Below are 24,679 nucleotides of genomic sequence, written 5' to 3'. Positions count from 1 at the left end.
TAGTAATGTGGTTTCTTAAACATTTCACATTGTCCTGTTCCGTCAGAGATTGCTGATTTTAGTTATGGTACACATTCAGTTTCTTTTTCTTCTGTTGAAATAAAGCAGCTTCATAGCTGTGGCTTATGGTTGTGTGAAAAAGGTAGCAAAGAATAGCATGTTTGAGAAGATGAGTGTCAGGAACACTGAAAGTAGACATTTAGTCTTTTGGATTAATGGGCAAGAGGCTCAGTAATTGCATGGATTTCAGTAAGCTTAAAAATAATACTCTTTTGGTTTTGTAGTGCTGTTAAAACATTGAATTAATTTTTAGATGCTGCATTTTGATGTTTGACTGTTTCATTATGGCAGAATCACCTATTTTGTAATATGAGGTTATATATATATATATGTGCGTCTATATACGGGGGTGGCGGCTTCAGGAGATAAGTTCCTTGACGTTTGCAGAGGAAAACTTAAAACATGTACACCCTTCTGAAAACTACCGTTTATTTTCCCGCCTTCCACCCTGTTTTCCTGCTGTGCTTTAGGGCCCTCCAGAGTTCCCACAGCACACACCTGGACCTGTTCCCAACAGTTTCAGCCAGCCCCCTCGGCTTCCTCTTCAGGACCAGTGGAGGGCCCCGCCGCCTCCCCAGGAGCGAGACCCTTTCTTCTTAGGAGGTAAAGGATGGCGCAGAGTAACAGAGCAAAGCCGCGTGGGGCGACGTGCCTGAACACGCTTATGTTTTAAACGGTATTCAGCTCCCAATAGGAGATTTTGTTAAGAGTGTCAGATTTTTGTCCCGTAACCCTTCTGCCTGTCATTTCTCATGCTAAAATTGGACATTATTGGTATCTGAAATGTGAAAATCTCATGCGAAGGAGGAAATCATCTACAGAAAATGACTAATGTAGCAATCTAGAAATAAGAGGCAAAATGTAGAATTCTTTTCAGACGTTCACACCCAAGCCACCTCTTGTAATTTTCGTCCATAGTAAGACAGTACATAAAACTGATTTCTGTGAAGTGTGTATTCTGTGTGACCAGAGGGCAATAACGTTGCAACGCCCTTCCATTTCAGGTGAACCAAGGTTCCCGAGCCATCTCTTTCTGGAACAGCGAAGTCCCCCTCCCCCGCCACCTCCTCCCACGCTTCTTAGCAGTGGTCACCCTGTGCCCACTCCCAGTCCCTTACCGTTCACCCAGCCTGGACCAGCGTTTAACCAGCAAGGGCAGCAGCCTGTGTTCCCCAGAGAGAGGCCCGTGAGGCCAGCCCTCCAGCCGCCGGGGCCGGTGGGGATCCTGCACTTCAGCCAGCCAGGGTCCGCAGCAGCGCGGCCGTTCATCCCTCCTCGACAGCCCTTCCTGCCCGGCCCAGGACAGCCCTTCCTGCCCGCCCACACACAGCCTAACCTGCAGGTAGGCATCGGGGCTGGCTTTGTGTTTCAGAATTCAAGTCAGAACCTTTCACATTTTTATTCTCGTCTGCCAAGATGTGGAGATTATTTAAAGAACAAGGGTATTAAACTTAAATGTGCTCTTTATTAAAGACAACTTCCTTAACAGTATTGCTTATCTCCTTAATCATAGGAGAAATGGAGAAAGTGATTGTCGTTTTTTGGGAAATGAAAAAATTCAGTAGTAAGATTTTGTAAAGGATATACTATACACTGCTAATGAAATTAGGGCATGTTTTGATAATACCTTTGCTTATCATTGCAAGATTCTTAAAAGGTTAACAGGAAATAAGGTTCTTTGTCAAATTATGTTCCTGCAATATGTAGTGGGGAAAAAAAGCGTTGCTGCTCCCTCATTATTTGAGAGATTTGAGTGCCCTCTGCTGGTGTTTTATGTTTCATCAGCTGCCTTGAGTCTGATACCCCTCTTACCCAGTATGTTTTTTCTTGTGTTTTAAGTTTCCTGTTAAGGTATGTAATGATGATGTGCTTGAACCGATTATTTAGAAACACATAGAATATGTACCTAAAGTAAGAACAGGAAAATGGTTATTATATAAGGTGTTACAGTAGAATAAAATGTTTTTTTCTTTTTATTAAAAAAATCTAATTTGGGAATTTCCTGGCGGTCCAGTGCTTAGGACTCTGTGATTTCACTGCCAAGGGTGCGGGTTCAATCCCTGGTTGGGGAACTAAGATCCCACAAGCGGGCTTCCCTGGTGGCGTAGTGGTTGAGAGTCTGCCTGCTAATGCAGGGGACACGGGTTCGAGCCCTGGTCTGGGAGGATCCCACATGCCGCGGAGCGACTGGGCCCGTGAGCCACAACTGCTGAGCCTGCGCGTCTGGAGCCTGTGCCCCGCGGCGGGAGGGGCCGCGATAGTGAAAGGCCCGCGCACCGCGATGAAGAGCGGCCCCCGCTCCGCGATGAAGAGTGGCCCCCACTTGCCGCAACTAGAGAAAGCCCTCACACGAAAACTAAGAGACCCAACACAGCCATAAATAAATAAATAAATTAAATAAAAGTATAAAAAAAAAAGATCCCACAAGCTGCTCCGCACAACCAAAATACATATAAATGTGCGTGTGTGTGTATATATATATATATATAAATATATATATATATATATAAAATATATATAATTACTACATCTGCATTGCAGAAATAAGTATAGATAGGAATTTGAAAAGGTAATGAAGTCATCCCACCATCTAGAAACAGTTACCACTAACATTTGGGTGCACATGTCTTTCAGTCTCTTTAGTGCTTGCATCCTCATCATGATGCTTTCTTTTCCCCGTTAACATGTAATTACCGTCTTCTCATGGTGATGAGTTCTCTCACCACGGCATTTGAAAACACTGCACGAGTTGACGTTTTACGGCTGTCACTGTTTCTGGCGCACATTTATTGGTTTCCGTCCGTGGGTATTGGAAACAGCGCTGCAGGAAACGTCCTTGAGGCTGTGTTTGCTCGCATCCTTAGTTATTTCTTTAGGATGAATTCCTGGAATTTCAGGATCTAAAGGATTTAGGGCAAATATAAAATGCAGGGTAGTAGCTTTTGGCTTATCACTGCATTTAAGGTAGTATCAGCTTCATCAACAAATCTAAAATGAAACTTCAGTGCCACTTGAAGTTTCTTTCTGGTGTTGGGGTTTTTAAGGAAATGGCTGAATTGGAACATGAGCAGTACGTACATGATAAACTGTTGCTTCTCTCTTTTTGGCCTGGAAGGGGCCCCTGCACCCCCCACTGCCGCCTCCCCCGCAGCCCCAGCAGCAGCCCCCGCTCCCGCCCCCGCTCCAGCCACCCTCGCAGCACCAGCCGCCGCCGCCGCCGCCGCCGCCGCACCCGCACCAGCACCAGCACCAGCACCAGCACCAGCACCACCACCTCTCTGTTCCTCCCCCGCCCCTGATGCCCGTGGCTCAGCCCCAGTTCAGGCCTCACATGCAGACGGGGCCGCCTCAGCCAAACAGCAGTCGGACGCAGTGCCCCCAGCGCCAGGGGCTAAGGCATGTAAGTGTCCAGTGTCCTCAGCTGTCTTCCAGGGGCACCTTTTATGTCGCGGGGCCTTGTGTATCTAGATCCTCCTGTAGTGCGAGATGGCCTTAGTAATTGACGCATAACTTCAGAAAGTAGTTTTGGGTGATAATCATTCTACCTTTGCTGGTACCGAGGTTCTGTCTATCTCCTTGGGCAGTGAATGCACAAGTAAATGAATTCAGGAAGAATTTCTTGAATATCCTTTGTTGTCAGGCACTACTCTGGTTCCTGGGAATACAGCAGTGAATGAGTGAATGAGAGAGACACATTTCCTGCCTTCATGGAGCTTATAGTTAATCGTGGGGGATGAACTGCATTGATCTGTGAGATTACGCTCTCGAGTACCATCAGCAGACGTGTGGCTTGTCATGCATTGGAAGAGACTGGGAGATGCGTGTCGCTTTAAAAATCAAAGACTAGGCATGGCTACTGTCTTATCCTCCATTAAATAACTAACCCTGTAAAGAGGCTCCGGGTTAGAGTGCCAGGCCGTAAGGGGAGATAGTTGGGTTTTCCCTTTAATACTGGTCCTTTTGACCTTGAGCTTCAGGCATGTCACTTACCTACTTTTAATCTCAGTTTTTTTCATACCCGCCTCTTTGTTTCTTAAAGTTACATTGAGACTAAAATGATGTAAGGAATAAGAAAGGATTTCTAGATCTGGAAAGAGGGTGCGCTGTAACCTGGGCTTCATTCTGTAAGAACAGTGGCAGATGACACCCCCAGCCTGGAGCTGAGCAGCCGTGGAATGCAGTCCTCCCCCAGCCGGCTCACAGATCTGCACACGCCTCTAGGCGTCGGGTCTCTGTTAAGAATCCTCAGGGTGAACATGACTTGACAGTCTCCTCCCCGATGAGAGCTTTGGGCATCTTTCTCCTTTTTCTTAGGGCACTAACTTAATGCTTTGTTCTTTGTTAGTTCTACCTTCAATTTAGGAGACCCGTTGACAGTGGTGGTGCCAGTAACCCAGCTGACTCCTTGTGCGGGAGTCCTTGTTGCACTGTTGATTCTGTTAAAAATGTTTGTCCCCATCCTGTAAGTCACCTGGTGTAATGTCCATAACGAGGAGCCTGTGTGTCGGCAGGTACGGTGCCTTTCCCAGCCCCAGTCCTCGTCAGTGAGGGCATGCTACTACGTAGAGCAGGAAGCATTTATGCAGGAGAAATCTGTTTACCAACAGGAAGGTATCTGCCCCCCGAAGGAGAAGTCACTTATTCAATTCGAATGATTTTTTAAAATATTTTAGTCTAACGTGCCTTTTTATGTTTCTTCTCCCAAGTTTCCAGTTGTAATTAGAATTTCTTTCTTCTTGCGATGATAGAACACGACTTCTCAGAATGTAACCAAACGACCAATGCAGCAAATGCAGCCAACTGCTCCACGGAACAGTAACTTGCGTGAATTACCAATAGCGCCGTCACATGTTATAGAACTGAGTAACAGCCGCTGCGCCGCCACACCGGCGGCTCAAGTGAAGCCGATTATCAGCACGTCACCGCCCACGCGGCCCGGGCTGGGGCCCAGGACTGCGCAGGGGAAGGCTGACGTGAAAGTCAAGCCCGTTAGCCCTGTGGGCCGGCCTAAAGAGGAAGCAAAGACAGAGCCAGAGGTAGGACTTCTCTTTTTCTAATTAAAAAATAATGTTTGGTCTCAAACAGGGAGACCTTATAACCAAGGTCTGTACCTCTTATCTCAGTTCACTCTCACCCAGTGAGTTCTTCACAAAATCTTCCCACCTTCTTTTAACCTAACAGCCATATTCATAGAAGATACACTTTCATTCTCACTGGTACTATATCAGATTGTATTTATATATTTATACAGTTATAGTTGTGTGTTACAGAATCTGTGTCTATCAGGGATCTTAACCAACTGTTTCTCTGAAGGGCCCAGATAATAAATATTTTAGGTTTTATAGTCCAAATTGTCTCTCAGAATTACTCAACTCTGCTGTTTTATCACAAAAGCAAACATAGACAGTCTTACATCAATGGGCATGGCTGTGTTCTGGTAGCACTTTACGACAAAGCCAAGTGTTGGGCTAGATTGGCTCATGGGCCATAGTTAGCTGACCCCTTACGTTTACTCTTACGTTCCTGTGGCTTTTCTGGTTTTACACTGTGAACTTCTAGAAGGTAGGACCAGTTTGGACCTTTAAATAAGATGGGGAGGGGTGTTTTGTTCTGAATTGTGTATATTATTGCTGATTTCTAAATAGGTATAAATGTTGTAAGAATAAATAATAAATGCAAGTCAGTATTCTACATGATTTCCAATTGAGATGTTATTTGCACCTTGTTTTCGCCACTTGGTTATGTTTTGCTTAGAGGCAGTTCAGTGTTAATGTAGTATTAGTCACGAACTTTTACATTTTTAAAAAAAATTTCTTTACGTCAGTAAAATTTATGCCTGAGACAAACTGCTTGAGGCCCTTGGTCTCCTGTAAAAGAAGTGAATGTGCTTGTCTAATGCTTCCCTGAAGTCAGGATTCCATTGTGGGCTGTTCCCTGGAATTATAGATACAAAAGTTGGGCAGTATCTGTATAATGTAGGTTCTAATGAAGCATAGGCATCTAGTGTAGCACAGGTCAGAACACGCCCTTGGAATGATCTGCCGTCGCTAGCAGTGCGGCTCTGAGCCAGTTACTTCACTTATCCCAAGCCTCAGTTTCCTTAACTATTGGGTGTATGTGCCTGAGACGTGGCAAGAGATCAGTACATGGAAGTTACGTTAATAATAATATGTGTAATGTAATAAGTAAGTACATCTATTAACTTTATAAAATAATGGCACAAAGTTTCCTTAGATGAGAATATAAGCCCTTAATCATAATAAAAACAAGCGTTAACTGGTTTTTGCCTTTCAATCAGTTAAATTGCGGGGGGGGGTGTCAGATTTTCTTCTAATAAATTATTATAGCAGCTGTAATGTAATGTTTCCAAGTCAGAAATGTAAGTATAAAGTGAAAATACTGAGTTAACGTTTAATAACATCTTATTAGAAGAAGGGTGACATTTCGGTTTTAAAATCAATATATGAAAAAATCATGTAGATTTACAAACTGGATTAGGATAGTTTATAAAAAGAAATCATTGCTAAAAATTTTATCCTGCTTTTAGTTTATATAGCTAGCTCCTAACTCATATGTATAAATGGATTTGGCTCAAAAATGAAGTCACATACACTTTTATAGTAACAGTGGCTAAGTAAAATGAGAAAAGTGACTTTTTAGGCATACCACTAGCCACGTTTGTCTGTCCCTTTCATAATAGTTGATTTAATAAGCAGGCTTCTGAAGAAGTCTTCTGTAGAATAAAATGGATGCTTTGTGCATGAAGTGGAGCTTGCAGGTGGCCATAGTGTAAGTGGCGTGTGTCTTAATTTGTTTGCTTTAAATTTTCTGTGCACATAGAATGGGGCCAGGAGTAAAGTTTTTTTTATTTTTTAAAATCTTCCGTTTGTTTCGCTTAGGTAAATGTGGTTTATCTTCTTATATTCACCCAATTGGTAATGATATAATGAAGGACAAATCTATTTAGAAGTATTTCTACCTATATTCTTGAATATACTTTTAATTCTTTTTGGATTACATGGGGAAAAATCCTAGTGAATATTAATTATTCTTGCATTTGAAACAGTGGGCCCTCTGGACCTGTTACTATTTCCCCAGAATGCCCTGGCCCCTGTACTTTTCGAACTTCTGTTTTTCTGTCTTCCCCTTAATGTCACTTCTAGCTCTGTGTAGCCCTCACCCAACTTCAGGTTTGCTGTTTCAGGTCTGTCCTAGACTTTGAAATTAGGTGACTGAGTTGGTCAGGATTGCTTCTAAAATGACAAGCAAGCGCCAGTGAGGGGGCTTGGCTCTGTGTCTCGTAGGTCAAGTGCACGGGCTCTGGGGGCACCAGCCAGCTCTTCAGCTACATTTGGGTCTTATAATTCCTAACTTCTAAGGTTTATTTGTTAACAGCTGAATTCTAGATAGAGTAAATCCTGTTATATTCTTTTCCGGAGGATCTGTGAGTGATGATATCTATGACTTTTTTTTTTTTTTAAAGAAAATTATTACAATTTTAAACAAATGCTAAACTTTTAATAAACTTTCCTCTTTGGATGCTTTTTTTAAGAAAATTATTGGATTTTTACAGAGATTCTTCTGATAGACTTTCAGAGTGGTTTGGGACTGGCATATTAAAGGCATTCCTTATATACCATTAATATTCCAATACTGCAATTGGCAGCATTTTGATTCTGAGGAGAGTGCATGAGTTCAAGGTCAGAGAGATTGACTTGTGCTGTTCATTATAAGCAATTATTCTGTGACAAATGAGTTTGAGATCAGGCTGAAAATTCTGTACGAAAAATCAATAGTTCTAATCAGGCCCTTTCAGGTCATTTACACCCCACCTTTTGTTGGTTCGTCAGAGGAGAGCCAGATAAAACCTGTGTGACAGCGAGGCCTCCCTACTGTTGCAGTTTCCATTTCAAACATATTTTGATATCTTAAATGAATAGTTTAATTGGTTTCAAAGTTGTAAATGAGTGGAAATTTACATTATTTCATTTTTAATATTCTGATAAGATTTTCCAAATTAGCTTTAGCCGTGTAATTTTTTTTTCCCTCCCCAGGGGAAGGGGTTATACTTAAAGTCTATAAGCAGATTTTGAATGGCTTCTTTCAAATCCTGAATTAAAGGGTTTTTAGAAAGTGCCTTTTCTTAAGTTTGCTGAAACAGACTGGAACCATCACCTAGCCTTGTACTCTAAAGTAAACCGTGCGTGTTTTCTGCTTCAGTTTCCTGATGAAGATGAAGAAACCAGGTTATACCGCTTAAAGATAGAAGAGCAGAAGCGCCTCCGAGAAGAAATCCTGAAGCAGAAGGAGCTGCGGCGGCAGCAGCAGGCGGGCGCGAGGAAGAAGGAGCTGCTCGAGAGGCTGGCGCAGCAGCAGCAGCTCTGCCCCCCGCCGGCCCTGGCCGAGCAGGGAGAGCAGCTGTCGGCACCCTCGCCCTCCAATGGCAGCCCGCTGTTACCCTTCCCGGGGGCACAGGTCAGGCCGCATGTGAAACACAGACTTCTCGTGAAAAACCAAGATGCCACTGTTTCAAGTGTTCCACCCAAAACATCCAGTTTTGTGCCATCTGGTGCTAACACGCAGTATCAAGGACAGCAGATGAAACCACTGAAACATTTGAGACAGGCCAGAACCATACCTCAGTGTCCAGCTCAGCACAAAGTCCTGCAGGTAAAGCCTGCAGACGGGGAGGGACCGCCACCCCCCTCGCAGACTGCTCGAGCCACGTCCCTCCAGGGCCGGCCCCCGGAGGCCAAGCCTGGCACGAAAAGGACTGTCATGCACCGGGCCAACAGCGGTGGCGGAGACGGGCCGCACGTCAGCTCCAAGGTCAGGGTGATTAAGTTGTCAGGCGGGGTAAGTTGACGAGGTCACCAGTGCCTCTTGGAATCTATGTTTCACTTAGTATGTCCTAACTCCCAGAGAGGATTTTTGAAGGAAGGGAAGTAAAGTTGCCTGTCTTAGAATCATGTGGACCAGCCTTTCCCCACTTGAAGCTGGTGTAAGAATTGTCGTTTAAATCCTGCTTCCAATTGGGACCCATGTTTCAGTTGTCTCTTGAGTCTTAGTGAAAAACCAGTGTGACAGTTCCTAAATTAGACGTTTCTCGGTTTTAGCTTCTTTTTATAGATAATTTATGCTAGAACCATCAAGTTTGTTTTAAAAATAAAATTTCCTTTACCACAGAACACATAATTTGTTGTGTGTAGCTTTAGATTCAGGGAGCATCTATGTCAGCGGGGGGTGGGGGGGCAGTGTATGTGTTGCTTTTAAGCAGCGTTGTTTCAAAGACTGTTTCCCGTCTTCCAGTTCAAGCTAATTGCCCCCCCCCCCCCCGCCCACATTTGAGGGAAAAAGGGATTGACAGTATTCTAAAGTGAAATCATGTGTGATCCTACCATGTGCTTTCAGAAGTGGGGCACCCCTCATTTCTGTCTTCACCTCAGAACAGTGCCCATTTTAGAGCATTTTCAATAAAGCACAGTAATTGCAGTTTGGATAAATTCAGTACTTAAACTAAACAGAGTTGCTGCAGATAGATTCCCATTGCAGGAGATTCTCCCGCCAGCGTCTGTAGAATACTCGCTTCCTTAATTCTGCCGTATAGTCTTTATTTATTATAGGAGGTAACGCTCATCTCTTGCTTTAATCATGATGAATTCTGCAGCGAACTCTCTTTGGTCCGAGTGACTGTTGTACTCTCTGTCGCAGCTCCCTGTTGTGTGCACTTTGTGTTACAAACTGGGGAAGAAGCGGGAGAGCTGTAAGACACGGGCTCTTAGAGCAAACCAGCTGCAGATGGTTACTTCTAAAACCACAAAATACTGACAGTAAAAAAAGAAAAGGACTTCTAATTCTCAGTTCACCCAGGGAGAGCAGTACCGCTAGGAACAGGCAGGAGTTGTTTGCTGTGCTGGAGGAAGGGCAGCTCCTCGTTAGCTGCTTAATCAGTTGAGTTTAAATTGCTTTTGTTTCTAGGTTTGTAGACTAAGGTGTGAAGTTTTTCACGTGCCATAAGAATATTTGTGACAGAGCAAATCTGTTGTTTCTCACCTCCGTCCATTGTGATTCAAAATGTTGATAAGTAGATGGCCTGTATTATATCAGATTGTTTAAATATTGTATGAATTTATTATCTTTAGGCGAAGACCCAAGTGTTTATCAGTTTCCGGTGTCTGTGTGGCCTTTTGCTTTTGACCGTGTTTTAACCATACTTTGTCGGTGTCTCATTTTTTTACTTGCGTTAGACACTCCTGAGGCTGGGCCGTGGGGCGGTGGTTTGGGAATAGGCCTTTTCCCCGGGCAGCCACAGTGGTGCGGCGCGGGCCTGGGCACTCTGCGCTCCGGCAGACGAGGAGGTGCAGGGCACGGCTCTGCTGTCCACAGGCCGCCTTCGACTAACGAATTCATCTACTTCAGAAGAATTTATCTACCTCAGTTTTTGCTATCTTTTTTTCTCCAGTGGAAAAAATATATTTTTTATATCAGACCATATTCCAAAATCATGCTATATAATTTTACAATACACAGGAAAACAACAGAGGAATTTTACATGAAAATAGCTATCTGCCAAACTTTGAAATGGTTTTTTAGCTCCCTTTTTAATTCTTAAGTATTAAGTTAATTAACCAACATGTTCTGTATATTAGGATTTATTCCAATAATTCCTCCAATAGCACGTTGGCAACTTTCACCTTATCAGAGGATAAATGTCTCTTGTTTGTATCTCTCTGAACCAGAACAAACAGTGTTTTCCTAATGGCCTGGGTTTTTTTGTGTGTTTTTTTGGTGGGTAGGAACTATTTGTAACATACCCATTGTGCAAGAAGGAGACAGTTCTTGCAAGTGCTAAGTATGCTCTCATTTTTCCTTTTATCTCTGTCCCTGCTGGTCCCTCTCTCCTTTCATGCACCATGGCATTAATGCCCAGGGCTGTGCTCTGTTGTGTGCCTGGAGCTGAACCGGCCACCCTGGTGAGGGTCTGACAGGGGCTTAGCATCTGGGAGGATTGACTTGTATATCGTACCTGTGCAGAATATTATTTATGCATTTCAGGTTTATAGTTACTTGTTTAATAAAAGCATTTCATTGTCAGTTCACGTTCTTGTATTTTGCTATGAGCCCAGGACTTCTTCACATTCTGTTAGTGCAGAAATACAATAGATATTCTGTTTATAAGGTTTTCTAGAGAAATTTACTTTTCAGAGAGTCGTTTGATTTCTTTCACTTTTTTCTAACGTAACCTGGCATCGAATGTATTAACTAAACTATTCTTTGCATTCAGTGGTCTCCTCGTTCTAGTAGTTGGTCTTCAGACAGGACACAGGGCTATCGCAGTACATAGTGCTGTTCTAGAAATTGTGCTCTGGTGGTGATCACAGTAAAAATATGTATCTACAGGATTGTTAGGAAAGCAGAATTTTCTTGGCAGTCTTATTCTGATGTACAAATTGAAAATATATTACAGCTTAAATTAGGTTTCTTTAGGTGAACTTTTACCTGTGAGGCAATTGTGAATCAATAAGGTCTTCTCTTTTGTCATTTTCCATATTTCATTACCTGTAATTAAATAATTTATCTTTGGATTTTATTAAATTGGGGTTTTTGAAAGGTGAAAGAGCCTGAGTCTTAAGACTATAGATTTTTCAGTCTGCCCTTTCATTAATTATACTATCTTCAAAGTGATTTTAATTCATACTGATCATCGAAGGAGAATTTCTAGTCTTTTTATATTGTTCCTCTTTGTTAGAGCTAATGCATTACGGACATGGGAAGCATGTTCAAAAAGAACGTAATGAAAAGTCTTTCTTGGTGTTGGTTCTCACACAGTCCCTGACCAGGGTCTGGTCTGGGTTTGTAGCTCGCAGAGTCGTACCTCACTTTCTTCGGGGGCCGTCTTGGCATCATGCGTTCTTTGTTGGCCGTTCCGAAGCTCCTGTGTGTGGGGCGTGGAGGTTGAGGCCCTCAGTCACCAGGAGGCTGTGATGAGGTGAAAACAACGTGGCTGTGTTTGAGGAAGACCCGTGGCTGGATGCTTGTCTATTATTTATTGTCTTGGGGACCCTTCTAACACGTAGAAGGTACTTTATAACTGTCCATTTTCTTTTTGGAATGCTCCTAAGGCCCCTTCTGGAAATACATTCCCTGATTTTATGCCGCGTAATAGGTAGTAGCTACTGTTTATCAGGTGTTTAGCATGTATTCACAGCATCCTTATGAGTTAGATCTGTTATTGCCATTTCATAGGTAAGTAAGTTGAGTCTCAGATAGTAGCCCAGGGCCGCTCAGCTACTGACTGGCAGAGTGGGGCTTCTGAATCCTGTGCTTTTTACCATTACTTATAGTAGCTATTTTTGCTGCTCCTTTTCCTCCTATGTTTCTTAGTTCTAGATTAGGGAGAGGAGTCTACTTTTTCCACTGAGTTTTTTAGGGGGGGCTTCTAGGATAAGGGGGGGTGATGAGGTTTCATTTGGCTTGCCAACCCCAGTTGGCAGTGACGGGCTGCAGAGTATGTTGAGAAGGGTTTAGAGGTGTGCCGCAGTACCCTGACCGGTGAGCGGCCTCAGCTGTGGGTCAGGACTGGGGAGCGGCTGGGCTTTCATCACGCCTGTTCTGGAACCTGTGTGGAGGAGCCTGGCGTGGTGAATTAAAGCGAGGGACGGTGTACCCTGGCTGAGCGTAGCTATGACTAGCTGTGTGCTAGAAATGTGTCGTTGACCATTTCTATGTAAATCAAAATAGATCAGATTTTATATTTAAAATTGAAATCATGAAGGGACTTCGGAATTTAAAGAGACCTTTTGTGATGAGGCTAATCAATCTCTTTGTGAATTTTAGTTTTTTCCCATTTATATTGTCTGGATTTGTTGGGTGAGATTTAAAAAGGAATAAATTAATGCTACTTATAAAGAGTGTTAAATGTTGGCAAATATTGCTTCTAAAATTTCATGTGCCTCCCTGAATATTATTTATATAAGTAATCTACTTAAAGAATTTTATTTGATGGAATGGTTCTCTTTTTATTATTTAAAACGTAGGAATAGTCTCCATTTGCTCATTTCTCAGAAAGCTACTTTTAAGTATTTAATTTTCAGAAACCAAAAGAGCAATCTTGTTAAATCATAATTTCTGAAATTCCCTGGTGACCCAGTGGTTAGGACTCCGTGCTTTCACTGACGAGGGCCTGGCTTCAGTCCCTGGTTGGGGAACAAAGATCCCACAGGCTGTGCAGTGTGCCGTGCCCCCCTGCCCCCAATCATAATTTCGCTCATAACCAACACATCATCCAGAAAAACTCTGCAGGTAATAACAGGGCGTATACAAAAATGTAAAATGTTTACTTAGTGTAAACTTATTACAACCATTCTCAGCCATGTTTTGTGATTAAACACCAGAAAAAAGAATTAGGACGAGCAAGTGCCATGCAAAATTTGTTTATCCGGGAATTTAATTAGGCCTGCAGCTCTGTCTTCCAGTTTAGGGGAAATGGGGAACCCTTGAGATGTTTGCATCGGGTTACCTGGCCAGAATGAACCCGTCTCCTCCTCAGAAGGAGGCTAAGCTTCTCCCAGGGTGGCTGTGAGGGTTAACTGTCGTGACATGGGTGAGATGAGTGGCACAGTGCTTGGGCACATGGCAGTGGCTCAGTAGATATTACTACCCTTTCCTTTTAATTAAAGGAAGAAAAAGTGTGTTCTTACAGTGTTCTTTAAGAAAAAGCAAATTCTGAATTCAGCTGCTTTATTCTAATTGAGGTCATGAAAATTTTAAGAATTTGGCAGCAGATTAAGTAAAAAGCCCTTTGTTCTGCTGGCCACACAGAGAAATGGGAGAAGCACAGAATGCCTCAGCAGGAAAGCCAGCTGTCCAGTCGTGATACTCTTGTATTTTACCTTTAAAAGGCTGTCAAAATGCTTCACGTAGAAGGTCCCAATTTGTTTGTGTGAGCTTGCTTTTGGGGGTTGGTGTGCATTTGTAGATTTCTTCTCTTCCTCAAAAATTATTCTCAGATTTTTCTCTAGCGTGATGGTGTGTGCATACCTGATCTTTTTTTGTGGAGTGGAGGACGTTTAATTTTGATATACGTAATCTCAATTTAAGAGAAGTTGCAAAAATAGTATAAGGAGTTTCTTACACTGTGTATCAGATTTACTAGAAACAGAAGTGCTGGTCTTGGAGTCATCTGTCAGTCTTCGGGGACCGTAGTCTGAGAAGGAGTCGCAGGTGGGGATGCAAGTGGTCACCCTCGCGGCCTCCCGTTCTCCGGACGTGCCCTGTTGTTCCGTGGTCTGGCCGCCTTGCTCTTGCGGTTCTGTCTCCCTGCTCCGTCCACACTCACGCTGCGCCCTTTCTCGGCACCGCACCTGCACGCCGCCGCCACGCCCTGCCCTTCTCTGCCCACTGCTGGAGCTGGCTCCTGGTCACTGCTCCTGACTGAGGCTGGGTTTCCGCTTCAGTTCATTTTTTGTCTCAAATACATTATCAATATTTAAGAAACAGTTGTTGAAATAGTAGAGAAAATAAGTAGCTTCTCCCTTTAAAAATACAGGTATTGTTTACAGTTTCTTTATGGAAATATCCAAGGAGGAGTTAACACAGTGTCGTGTCGTCGTCAGGCCCCCCCCCCCCCATGGTACTTCTGATTATAAAAGTAATAGCTGTATATCGTAGACATTTAGATGACACTAGTAAGCAGAGTATGATAACACCAAAAATAGCACTAATCCTTGTTAATTCAGTTTACAAGAAGCGATTGTGTCGTACATTTGGCTGCTGTTTGATGAGTCTGTGGTGATGGCTCGTTCTTGGGGAGACCCATGCCCCAGGCCAGGGCGGAACAAGGCTCACGCTGTGGATGTCATTCTGTGACTCGCCAGGCTGCCTGGCCACGGCTGGAGGACTCAGCTGTCCTGACTCATTGGTTTCTGGTGGAAGCTGACTTGATGCCATGGTTTCGGGCAGTACCCAAGAGCTGATGCCGTGCTAGAGGACCAGGAGAAAGCAAGTCAGATGAAAGTGAGTTGCAAATGGGTAGTAAAGGACAGAACTGCAGTGGGCTTGTGATAGAGAAACACCTCTGGGAAGCTGAGTGTGAGAGAAGCTGCTTTGACACAGGTAGGGGAGCCAGGAGAGGCCCTGCCCAGACGGACGGGGCGTGGGGGTGGGCCTGGAGGCACCACCGTCCAAGGAGGTGAGAGCCCAGACTCCCACCTTGCTGACCCTGGTTCCCTCTCGTCCTGCCATCCCTCTCCTCTCTGGTGGGGAGAGTGGCCAAGTGGCTGGTTGTAGTTGGGCCTCATTTGTTGCCCGATCATTTCCCTGTTAGAGGAGCTGATGAGCAGTCAGGTGGCCGAAAGGCAAATAAGAGAGGAAGAAAAATGGGGCACGAATCTTGATTAATCGCTTGTTTGATAAGATGTATATTCTAGAATCTTCTTTTGGAGGAGAAGCTACTGTGCATAAATAATTGTTTTTAAGAGCTTTGAAACACTTTGGTGGGAAGAATTGATAACTTCTAGAGGCATGACCTTTTAAGCATTCATAAACATGTGACCTCTAAATTTGGGCAAAATAGACTACTGTTCATTAGAGGACAGAAATCAGTTTTAATGAATTAGAATGTCTACACATGAATTTATAGGTGTTTTTAGGCATATGGTGTTTCTTTCAGAGCGAAATAAGTGGTTTAAATCAGAAATAATTCTCTTGTAATTAGGAATCAGGATTTGCTAACCCACCTTCTCCAGCAGAAAAGGAATCTGCTTTCTCCAGCGTCTTGGGTAACTTCCCTCTCCTCACTTCGAACGGCTACCAAGAATAGGAGCCTCGTCATCTGCGCCGGAAAGTCACCCAGCGCTGTAAAGTAGGTCCTTCCCAGCTGCCCATCCGGGGCAGGTTGGAAGCGTCTGCTTTCCAGAGTCTGGAGCTTCACCCCTACGGGGGCGCTCTTGCTGGAGAAGCCAGAGTTTATGGGCCCCTGCTGCTGGGTGAACCGCAGTCTCACTTCTGGCAGTCCTTTCCTTTTTTTAGATTGGTAGGTCTGTGCTGTAGAAATTGGAGAATCCTGGGGTATCAGATCCCCTCACAGGCTCAGGGCTTTGGTATATTTCTCCAAAGGCCAATTAATTTTGCTTTTAAAAGATTCCCCAAACCTAGCTAGTTTCAGAAAGGTAGAATGTTGAGAGAGAGAGAGAGCGAGAGAGAGAGAGAGAGAGAGAGAGAGCGAGAGCGAGCACGTGAATAACTGTGCCGTGTTATCCCCATAAGGCGAAATCCTGGTGCACCTACCGCTTGAATCCTTTTTTCCTCCAGGAAGCCCAAGCAAGCACTTGTGAGATCCCTTTAACCTTATGGATTTTGTTTCAGTTCAACCCGTATAGACCTGTTACTGGAATTTTATAGGAAGCATTTTAGATTTAAGTTGCTGCTTTTACATGTTTTGCATGCTTGCCGTATGTAAGGATAGTTTATTGCATAGAATAGATGGACACTGCACATGTGAAGTGTCCTCACCTCATATCATATTGCAGCAGTTTAATTAGGGAATTGACACAGGAGCCTAGATAAGAATGTTATTAGCCTGTTTATTTTCTTTTATCTTTTCTCCTTTAAGTAGTAGTCTCAAAGACAAACTAGAGCATGAAATGTATTTGTGTTTAGAAACTTCGTAGAGCATGCATATCATTTATTGTCCAGATTCTGGGTGAGCTTTCTAAAGATCACAGGGCTAGGCCCAGCATTGTTGTAGTTAATAGAAACCTGCTCTGTGAGGTCTGTGGGCTGGCAGATCAGCACCATTGCCATGACAGTGAAGTAGGCCTTATCGAAAGGAGAATTCATAAGAGGCTGCCCTGGGACCCTAACCACTGTCCTTCTCTGTGTCCCGACAATGTTATCTGTCGTCTCAGTATGGAGTATCAAATGTCTGTCATGAGCACAGAAATTAATTTAATGTCACCTGAAGACATGCAATTAATCTTTTAGAGGTTTTCATAATACCTTTACAGAAAGAGTTGCCAGTTTGGCGGATTTGGATTTTGGGGTTTAGAAGAAGATAAGGAAAATTAATTTTTCATCAGGGTTAATACAAGCTAGCAGGGCCACAAAGGCTGAGAAAAATGGTTGGGGAATTTGTCAAGTGTTGTCACTCTAGAATAATGCTGCTTAACGTCTGATAGGTGTAATCAAGAGTTGAGATTTCTATAGAGAGGGATTAATCAATTTGCTCACTAGTGAATGCAAGCCAGCGATACCACTTCTTCATGAGGTTTAAGAATGAAAATAAGATTTGATCTGTCAAATTGCAGGATACCCTGACAGTATCAATGGGCATTTTTATCTATACGTTTAAACAATTTGTTATAATAAATTTGTCATGCTAATGTTGGTTGGCTACAAATCTCATTTTTTGTAACGATTAAGCTGATAAAAAGTGTTCCCTAAGCTTACTGAATTCAGGAAGTGCCTTTTATATTTAAGAAAAACTGCTCTCAAAATACATTTTTATAGTATTCATTAAAAGATAATTATTTGTGGGAAAAAAACAAGAAAATATTTCCAGGTTGGTTTAAGACAGGCCAAACTTCTTTTCTCTTCATCTGTTTTGGAGTAAGTAAAAGGTATTTAAAATCATGTCTAAACACACTGCTGTGTAAGGAATTTAAAAGGGAACTGTGCCACCCTAGAGAAATGAACTTTCAAAGTGGATTTCCTTTCTTTGAATGGAATGTAATCTGCCATCCACAGATGACTAGTTATTTCCTTACATTAAGATGGTAATGTAACTTAATAAGTTTTTAATGAAACTTTCAGGTTTCTGAAAGTCCTGATTTGAATCGACAGTATTTTTAAATTTACATAGCTAATAATTTTGGGATCTCCTTCAGTGCTGTTAACTATATGCACAAGTTGTAGAAGACTTCTAAATAACTAGGTGGGTTCAGTTTGGCTTGGTTCTCATTCACCTTTTTTCTGTGTCTGTGAGTATGTGAGTAGGTGTAAAAAATATGTTTCTGGCCGCAGCCTAGAAGTTAGTAGGTTGAATGTTGCCTAGTGTTAACCGGAATAACTCTGGGATTTAAAATTTATCCTAAGAATTAGCTTTTCGTTGTGCTAATTTGAAAGAAAATAATTGTTCTCTCAACTGAAAAAAAAATCTGCTTTTCTTACAAAATGAAATAACCTATTACTTATATTTAAGCCTTGAGTCCTCAGCATGGTTTCCAGAAAATTGTCAGAGCAGAGCATTATAGTAAACCTTCATTTCCTTAAAATGATTTAATTGAATGATGGTTAGTCCCTTTGTTTCCAACCCTGCTAAAAATAGTTATGTTAGTATAAGCTCCTTGCCTGTGAGGTCGTGTGGAGTCCATGCTCTGGAACCACTGAGACAGGAAGTCCTAGAAGCACTTCCTGTGTGACCAGGGATGTCGGGTTTTTCATTTGCAAAGTGAGAATAATAATATTTACCTTGAGGGAGGATTGAAGGAAAACAGTCTCTGTACAGACCCCAGTGTACTACTTGTCAAATTTGAAGACATCCAGCAAACAACTCCATCCATCTTCCCATGAGTGGAGCATGTTGAATGATGCCATTCAGCATGGTGGTGGAGAGCCTGGAGTGCCTTGGAAATTTCTGTTATAAAGTTTATTACATCATTTGTAGCTGTAGAAGGTATAAAACATTGTTCTGAATATAAGTAACTCCAGAGCTTACCCAGACCTTCCCGTCACTTGTCAGTAAGCTGGTGATAGCAGTTTTTCCCAAAAGTTGGGCCTTTGTTATAATCCCTGCCTGAAACATCCCTCTTTCTTGTTCATCGTTGACTCACCCAGCGCTTGTCGTCTGCCTGCTCGGGGGTCGGTCCTCTTCTCTGTCCTGAGGATGCCGTGGTGGCCGGTGCTCCCCGCGGGGCGCCCCTTCTCGTGAGCATGACAGGACTGTGAGTGGTGATGAATGCTGTGGAGACAAACAAAGCAGTTACGTGGCCTGGGAAACCTTAGGATCGGAGGTGCTGGGGGCCCCCTCGAGTGAGCGGGCCAGGCGGGCGGCTGCTGAGGCTCCCCGGGCGGGGAGGAGCAGGGGCGCTCACCGTGCTCGTGAGTCTGTGAGACGCAGACAGAGCGAGGAGACCGCCAGGCGGCGAGTCCAGACCCACGGGCGCTCTGACCACAGACGTCGTTTGCCTGTGTCTTCTCAGGCCATCTCTTAGAAAGTCCTAAGTGGAGAGGCTTTTTGTGATACCTGTACCTGTATTTCCGAACTGCAGATGGGAATCGAGCTTACTTTAAAATGTAAACTTGTTTAGAAAGGAAAATAAAAAGTTTAGAACTTTGTTTTTCAGGGTGTTCCTCTGACCTAATATTGTCAGACATAAATCATCACCAGTCTCTTAACTCATAATAGCAGTAAAGAGAATTTTTGTTTGGGGTGTTTATTGACTAAATGCTTCTGTTCTCAATTCCCAGTTTAAAAATCATCGGATCGCCACAGCGTTACATATTTATCACCCAAATACATACACACAGTGTACACCTTAAAAATAGGCAGATATCCTACTTCTGGTGCAAGCTCTTCTTTTTAAATAAAAGTTTACTATCTAGGTCATCTACTTTTTTTTTTTTTTTTTTTTTTTGTCCGCTCCTCGCGGCTTGTGGGATATTAGTTCCGCAACCGGATATTGAACCCAGGCCCCCGGCCGTGGAAGCACAGAGTTCTGACCACTGGTGGCGAGGGAATTCCCTTTTTGTTTTCTCTCTTTTTCTTTCTTTTTCTTTTTTTGTTTTTTTTTTTAAGATCATCTACGTTTTTAGCTCTGGATTGCTAAAGAAAATATCTGCAACGATATTCACCGTGTTGTCCACCGTATATATGGACATCATTCCTTTTAGACCACATGTACCAGCTAATTACCGATTTGTACAGCATGACAGTATGTTTTCTGATGCATCCAGTATCAGTGCTGAACTGAAAGCTGGCTTTTTTAGTATCACAGTGGCATTTAGTAAATATGTATGTACTAATTGACAGTGGCTATAACCTAGTATCCTGATACTGTAATCTTTTTTTTAATAGCACATTCAGAACTACGTAGTTTTCAGAAGCCTGCTCTACCGTTGATTGTTTTCTTCAGTAAATACCTCAGTGCCATCTACATGCGTAGGAAATTTTGGCTTGGGGAACAAAAGCCGACTCAGCGGAGTCGAAGCCGCTGGCGCCTCTAGACCCTTACAAAGTGGCACGTGCTCTAGGTGTCCATAGACCTTGCCCTCCTCTGATGAGCTGCGAGGGGGTCCGCAAAATGGAGGACTTTTCCCAGAGTGCTAACCATACGTCATAGCCAGTTCATTTATCCACATTCGTGAAAAAGGTAGACGGTGGAGAAGCAGTCAGTAGGCTGTTAGGTAGCTGAGCTGTGTGGAGAATTTAGTGGCCCAGCGCCACCTTGCATCTATGGTACAGCCTCTGGTGGGACCTGGGGGCTAGTGTGAAGTGTCAGCCCATGTAGAAAGACGTTTCTAAGAACAGTGAGACTTAACACTTGAATAGTGAATTTATGGATCTTATACTAACATAATTTCAGTATGATTTTAGGTAAATTAATAAGTGATGGATTACTGGCTTTTAAAGATAGGAATATGTGGTGTATATCCTTACAATTTTCAACTCTTTAGAATAGAAAATTTCAGGCGTATACAAAACTAGAGAGTGTTCACATAGCTTTTCAAGATAGGGACTTTGAAAAATTGTGTGCTGAGAATAGGCCATCCCTGCCTGGCTGGGGCACCTGCTCAAGAAGCACAAGGAGCAGTCTGAGTTTATGTGGATCCTGGTCCTGCGGAAGGGCCTGCCTTTCCATAGTGCTTCTGTTTCCATTTGGGGAACCAGTCTTCCATCAGGTTGGAATACCTCCCAGCAGGATCACGTTTCAGGCAATTATAGCCGACATTATAGAGTCACAGAGTCACAGAACATTATGGGGGGGGACCCACCTGGTTCAGCCATCCTCAGCCCTGGCTGGACAGCATCACTGGAAGAGCCTTTAAAATATGCTCATGTCTGGGTTCCAGCTCCGGAGGGTCTAATTGGATGGTTCTGGGTTAAAGCCCAGGAACACTAACACCCGAGAGCTCCCCGGGTGACTAACGTGCAGGTCGAATACCCCTGACTAGTCTCACTCTAAGCATGATGTGAGCTGTCGATTTTTGCTAGATTTCCTTTATCAGGTTGATTTGTCCCTTCTGTTCCTAGTTCATTGAAAATTTTTATTATGAGTGCTTTTCCTGTGTCAGTGCAGGTGGTCATGTGGTCTTTTCCTCTACTCATGTGGTCTGATAACTGATTTTTGAGAGTTAAACCAACCTTGCATTCCTGGGGTAAATCTTACTTGGTTATAGTGTATGATTCTTTTTCTGTGTTGCTGAATTTAGTTTGCTAGTGTTTTGGTGAGAATTTTTTTCATGTATATGTATGAGGGATATTCTTTTGTGGCTTTTGTTTCTTTTGATGTCTTTGTTTGACTTTTGTAAAAAGGTAATACAAGTCTGAGAGAATGAGTGGGAAAGTTGTCCCTCCGCTTCTGTTTTCTGAACCAGAGTGTGTAAGATTGGGAGTCTGTCTTTCTTAAATAGTTGATAGGCTTCACCAGAGGATCCGTTTGGGCCTGGGTTTTTCATTTCGTAGCCTGGGCTCCTAGGGAGGCAGCCCTGCTGCCGCCTAGCTTAGTGGCCAGCCAGCGTTCAGGAGTCGCTGGTGCTCGGTGCCTCGCCCTCGGCCGGCGGTCTGTGTGCGGGTTGCCCCCTCAGACCCCGCCTCAGCTCTTCTTCCTGCTGTCCCCCCGCGACTCCCTGTCTGCCACGTGGGGAGGACTTGTCTGGGCCTCCAGTAACTCTTTCATTTCTAGAATTTCCTCATTCAGTTTCTCGGATTCCTGGCTGGTCTGCTCTTGTTCCAGACAGGACTGAGGCCGGAGGCCAGCCTACGTGTGGGCACTTGTGACTCAGAGGAGGAGGGGTGACCAGGGTGCTCCTCAGCCTGCGGGCGCTCTGGGGAGCCCAAGTGTTGAGGGTCGTGTCTGCAGGGCGGAAGGCACTGGGGCGCGCCCCAGGATTTACAACCAGCGCCGGGGGGGCAGCGGGGCGAGTCAGGATGATGACCCACTTTCATTAGGTTCGGATGGGAGTTAAAAGTTTAAAACCGCTGCCTAGACAAACTGTCAGATTTTAACAAGAACGCTCATGAAAATGGAAAAGGCATGTTGAGTATGAAGTATTTTTAAAGTCAAGCACTATTTCACTGAACTCAACAGCACTTACTTTAGTAATTATAGACCTCTTGAGTGGATACAGTAATTAAAGATCTTAGTTTTAAATTTGAAAAATACTATTAAAACCCGAACACCCGTCAAATAAGAAATTTCCTTAGTGGCCCTAGTGAAATGGCAGCCTTGATGGTTTTGCTTCTCAGTTGAACACTGATCGCGGTGGACCCTATGCTGGGGGGGGATGCCTGCTTGTGCGGAGACTGACCAGCGTGCTGCCTTGGTTTCAGCAGGGAGGAGAGAGCGACGGCTTTTTTCACCTGGAGGGCCAGCCTCAGCGGCTCCCTCAGCCCCCGGAAGCGAGACAGCAGCCTGCCCGCAAGGTGACGCTGGCCAAGGGGGCGCCTCAGCAGCCCCAGCACCCCCCGGTGGGGGCCCACGGGCACTCAGCCGGCCCTCCAGGCATCAAGAGCATCCAAGGAGTTCACCCGGCCAAGAAGGTACCGCCTGTTACCGCCCCCGCCCCAGGCGCCCCATGAACCCGCTGATGGGAGTGCCCGGCGCAGCAGGAGCGCTCAGATTGTGGACAGATGAGCCACGGTTTCCTGTGCCCTGGCTTTGAAAGCTCACGTGTTCACAGAAGCGCTTTCCTCTCGTGACTTTTTTAGTGGTACGATGCTGGGAAATCACCCTAAACCCAGGCTGCGGGTATTTCGGGCAGCTCTGAGCCGTGCCCTGCACGGGGCCCAGCCCGGCGCTCCTTCCTCCCCTGCCAGCTGCTCCTCCAGAGGCTGCTTCCTCCTTGTCACCCCACCTCGCAGGTGGGAAGCCTTCGGGGCTGAAGGACCTTGCCCGAGACAGTGCCTCTCCCCCCGGCTCTTCCCTCCTCCCTCCCTCGCTCTGGGGGTCGAGGGGGTGTTTTCCTTCTCCAAGCTCAGTGTGGGAGACAAGGTGTGGGCATCTAGTACCCCTTGTGAATTTAACCTTCCCGAGGAGAGGGGCGTCCCCCTTGTCCAGTCATGTCCTGCTGGGGACCGCGCCCCCCCCCCCCACCCCCAGCTTCTGGTGAGGGTGTCTTTGTAGCTTTCCCAAGGCCCCCCTCTCTGCCTGACAGCAAGGTCCGCTCTTGGCGCAGAAGCCAGATGCCCCTTGCCTGATGACCTTAGGGTGGAAGAGGGGCAGCAATACCTGCTCTGAGTTTCTTCTAGAAAGCTCTGAACTCTGCCAGTTCATCCTCTCTGCTTGCCTTGCAGTTGATATTAAGGAGTAGTGTTAGCCTGAAGACCATTCTAGGTCTTTGAAGTAATTCAGTTACTCCGGATTTATTATCTCATAAATACCTTATGATACAGGGACAAACAGAATTGTGACATTTTTGCTGCAGGTGGCACAGGCACAGACACATTGTCGTATCTTCAGATACACTCTTTAAAAATTGCTCCAGTCTAAATTTTCTTCAGTCAGGTGTTGTCCCTGGGTATGCGATGAGAAAGACCGTAGAAACCCGCCCCCCCCCCCCCCCGCCCCCCCAATACAGCTGTTGTACACGTAGATAAAGCACTCGCGTTTCTTCATCTTCACCCTCAGGTTACTCTCCTATAAAGCGAGGACAGTAATCTTTCCTGTCTTATTTGGGCTTTTGTGAGGGTTTTATAAGAAGATACACAGTGCCTGGAATGTAAGCCAGCATTTGGTAAAGGATTGTTATTAATGTTATAGAACACAAGAATGGTTATTTACTGCTGGTTTCCAGGCAGTGAAACTTGCACTTTTTGATGGTGTTTTCCCGTGTGACTTCTCTTGAAATACCCTTTTGCACTCCAAGAACTCACTTCACAGGAGTAGTTGTGTCACCTTCTGTGGAATGTTCAGAAGTGTTGCGTTTTTTTCTCAGTTTCCCTTTGTGTGGTACCCATGCATGCACTAAGGTTCCATTCTGATTTCTGTCTGCCTTCCTCTCTGCCCTTTCCTGTGATGGGACGGGAGGTCATTTTTGGCTCGGGCAGAGTTGGGCAGGATGTCTGGAAAGCCCAGTGAGCCCAGGCACATCCGTGTCTGCGTTTCACTGTTGTCCTGATCTGGGGGGTGCTGGTGCTTTATCTAATTGCCGGATTAGAAAAGACCGGAAGGCTCAGCTGTTCCTTCTTGTTTAAAAGATCCCAGAAGTGGTTTTGACCCCTGGACGGCTTTAAAAAATGCTAAGGTCTGGGCCCTACCTGAGGCCAGTGATGGTTGTAATTTCGGTGGGGGACAGGGGCACTCAGTCGTTGTAGTTTGGGTTCTTGGTTTTGTTTTGAAAGCCCTGCAGAGGAGTGTAATGTGCAGTGGTGCAGCCGGTGGGACCCCTGCTGCAGAATCCG

The 24,679-nt window shown here is 44.5% G+C and overlaps 1 protein-coding gene across 9 annotated transcripts in view; it reads left to right on the top strand.

Annotated features, from left to right (window-relative positions):
* Nucleotides 1-24,679, top strand: part of RBM33 (RNA binding motif protein 33) — a 114,419-nt gene that overhangs the window by 76,751 nt on the left and 12,989 nt on the right. For 4 of the 9 annotated variants that reach the window (XM_057549616.1, XM_057549610.1, XM_057549613.1 and 1 more), the window contains 6 exons: nt 531-663; nt 1,065-1,402; nt 3,176-3,460; nt 4,809-5,096; nt 8,281-8,916; nt 22,610-22,819. In XM_057549616.1, coding sequence (XP_057405599.1) covers nt 531-663; nt 1,065-1,402; nt 3,176-3,460; nt 4,809-5,096; nt 8,281-8,916; nt 22,610-22,819 — 1,890 coding nt within the window. The remainder of the gene's footprint in view (nt 1-530; nt 664-1,064; nt 1,403-3,175; nt 3,461-4,808; nt 5,097-8,280; nt 8,917-22,609; nt 22,820-24,679) is intronic. The other 5 variants (XM_057549611.1, XM_057549618.1, XM_057549612.1 and 2 more) reach the window with 4 other exon arrangements.

Source organism: Balaenoptera acutorostrata, chromosome 7 (genome assembly GCF_949987535.1).
Source record: "Balaenoptera acutorostrata chromosome 7, mBalAcu1.1, whole genome shotgun sequence".
In the NCBI taxonomy this organism is placed as follows: domain Eukaryota; kingdom Metazoa; phylum Chordata; class Mammalia; order Artiodactyla; family Balaenopteridae; genus Balaenoptera; species Balaenoptera acutorostrata.
Note: the sequence above shows the minus strand (reverse complement) of the source record. Positions and strands in the feature narration are given on the sequence as shown.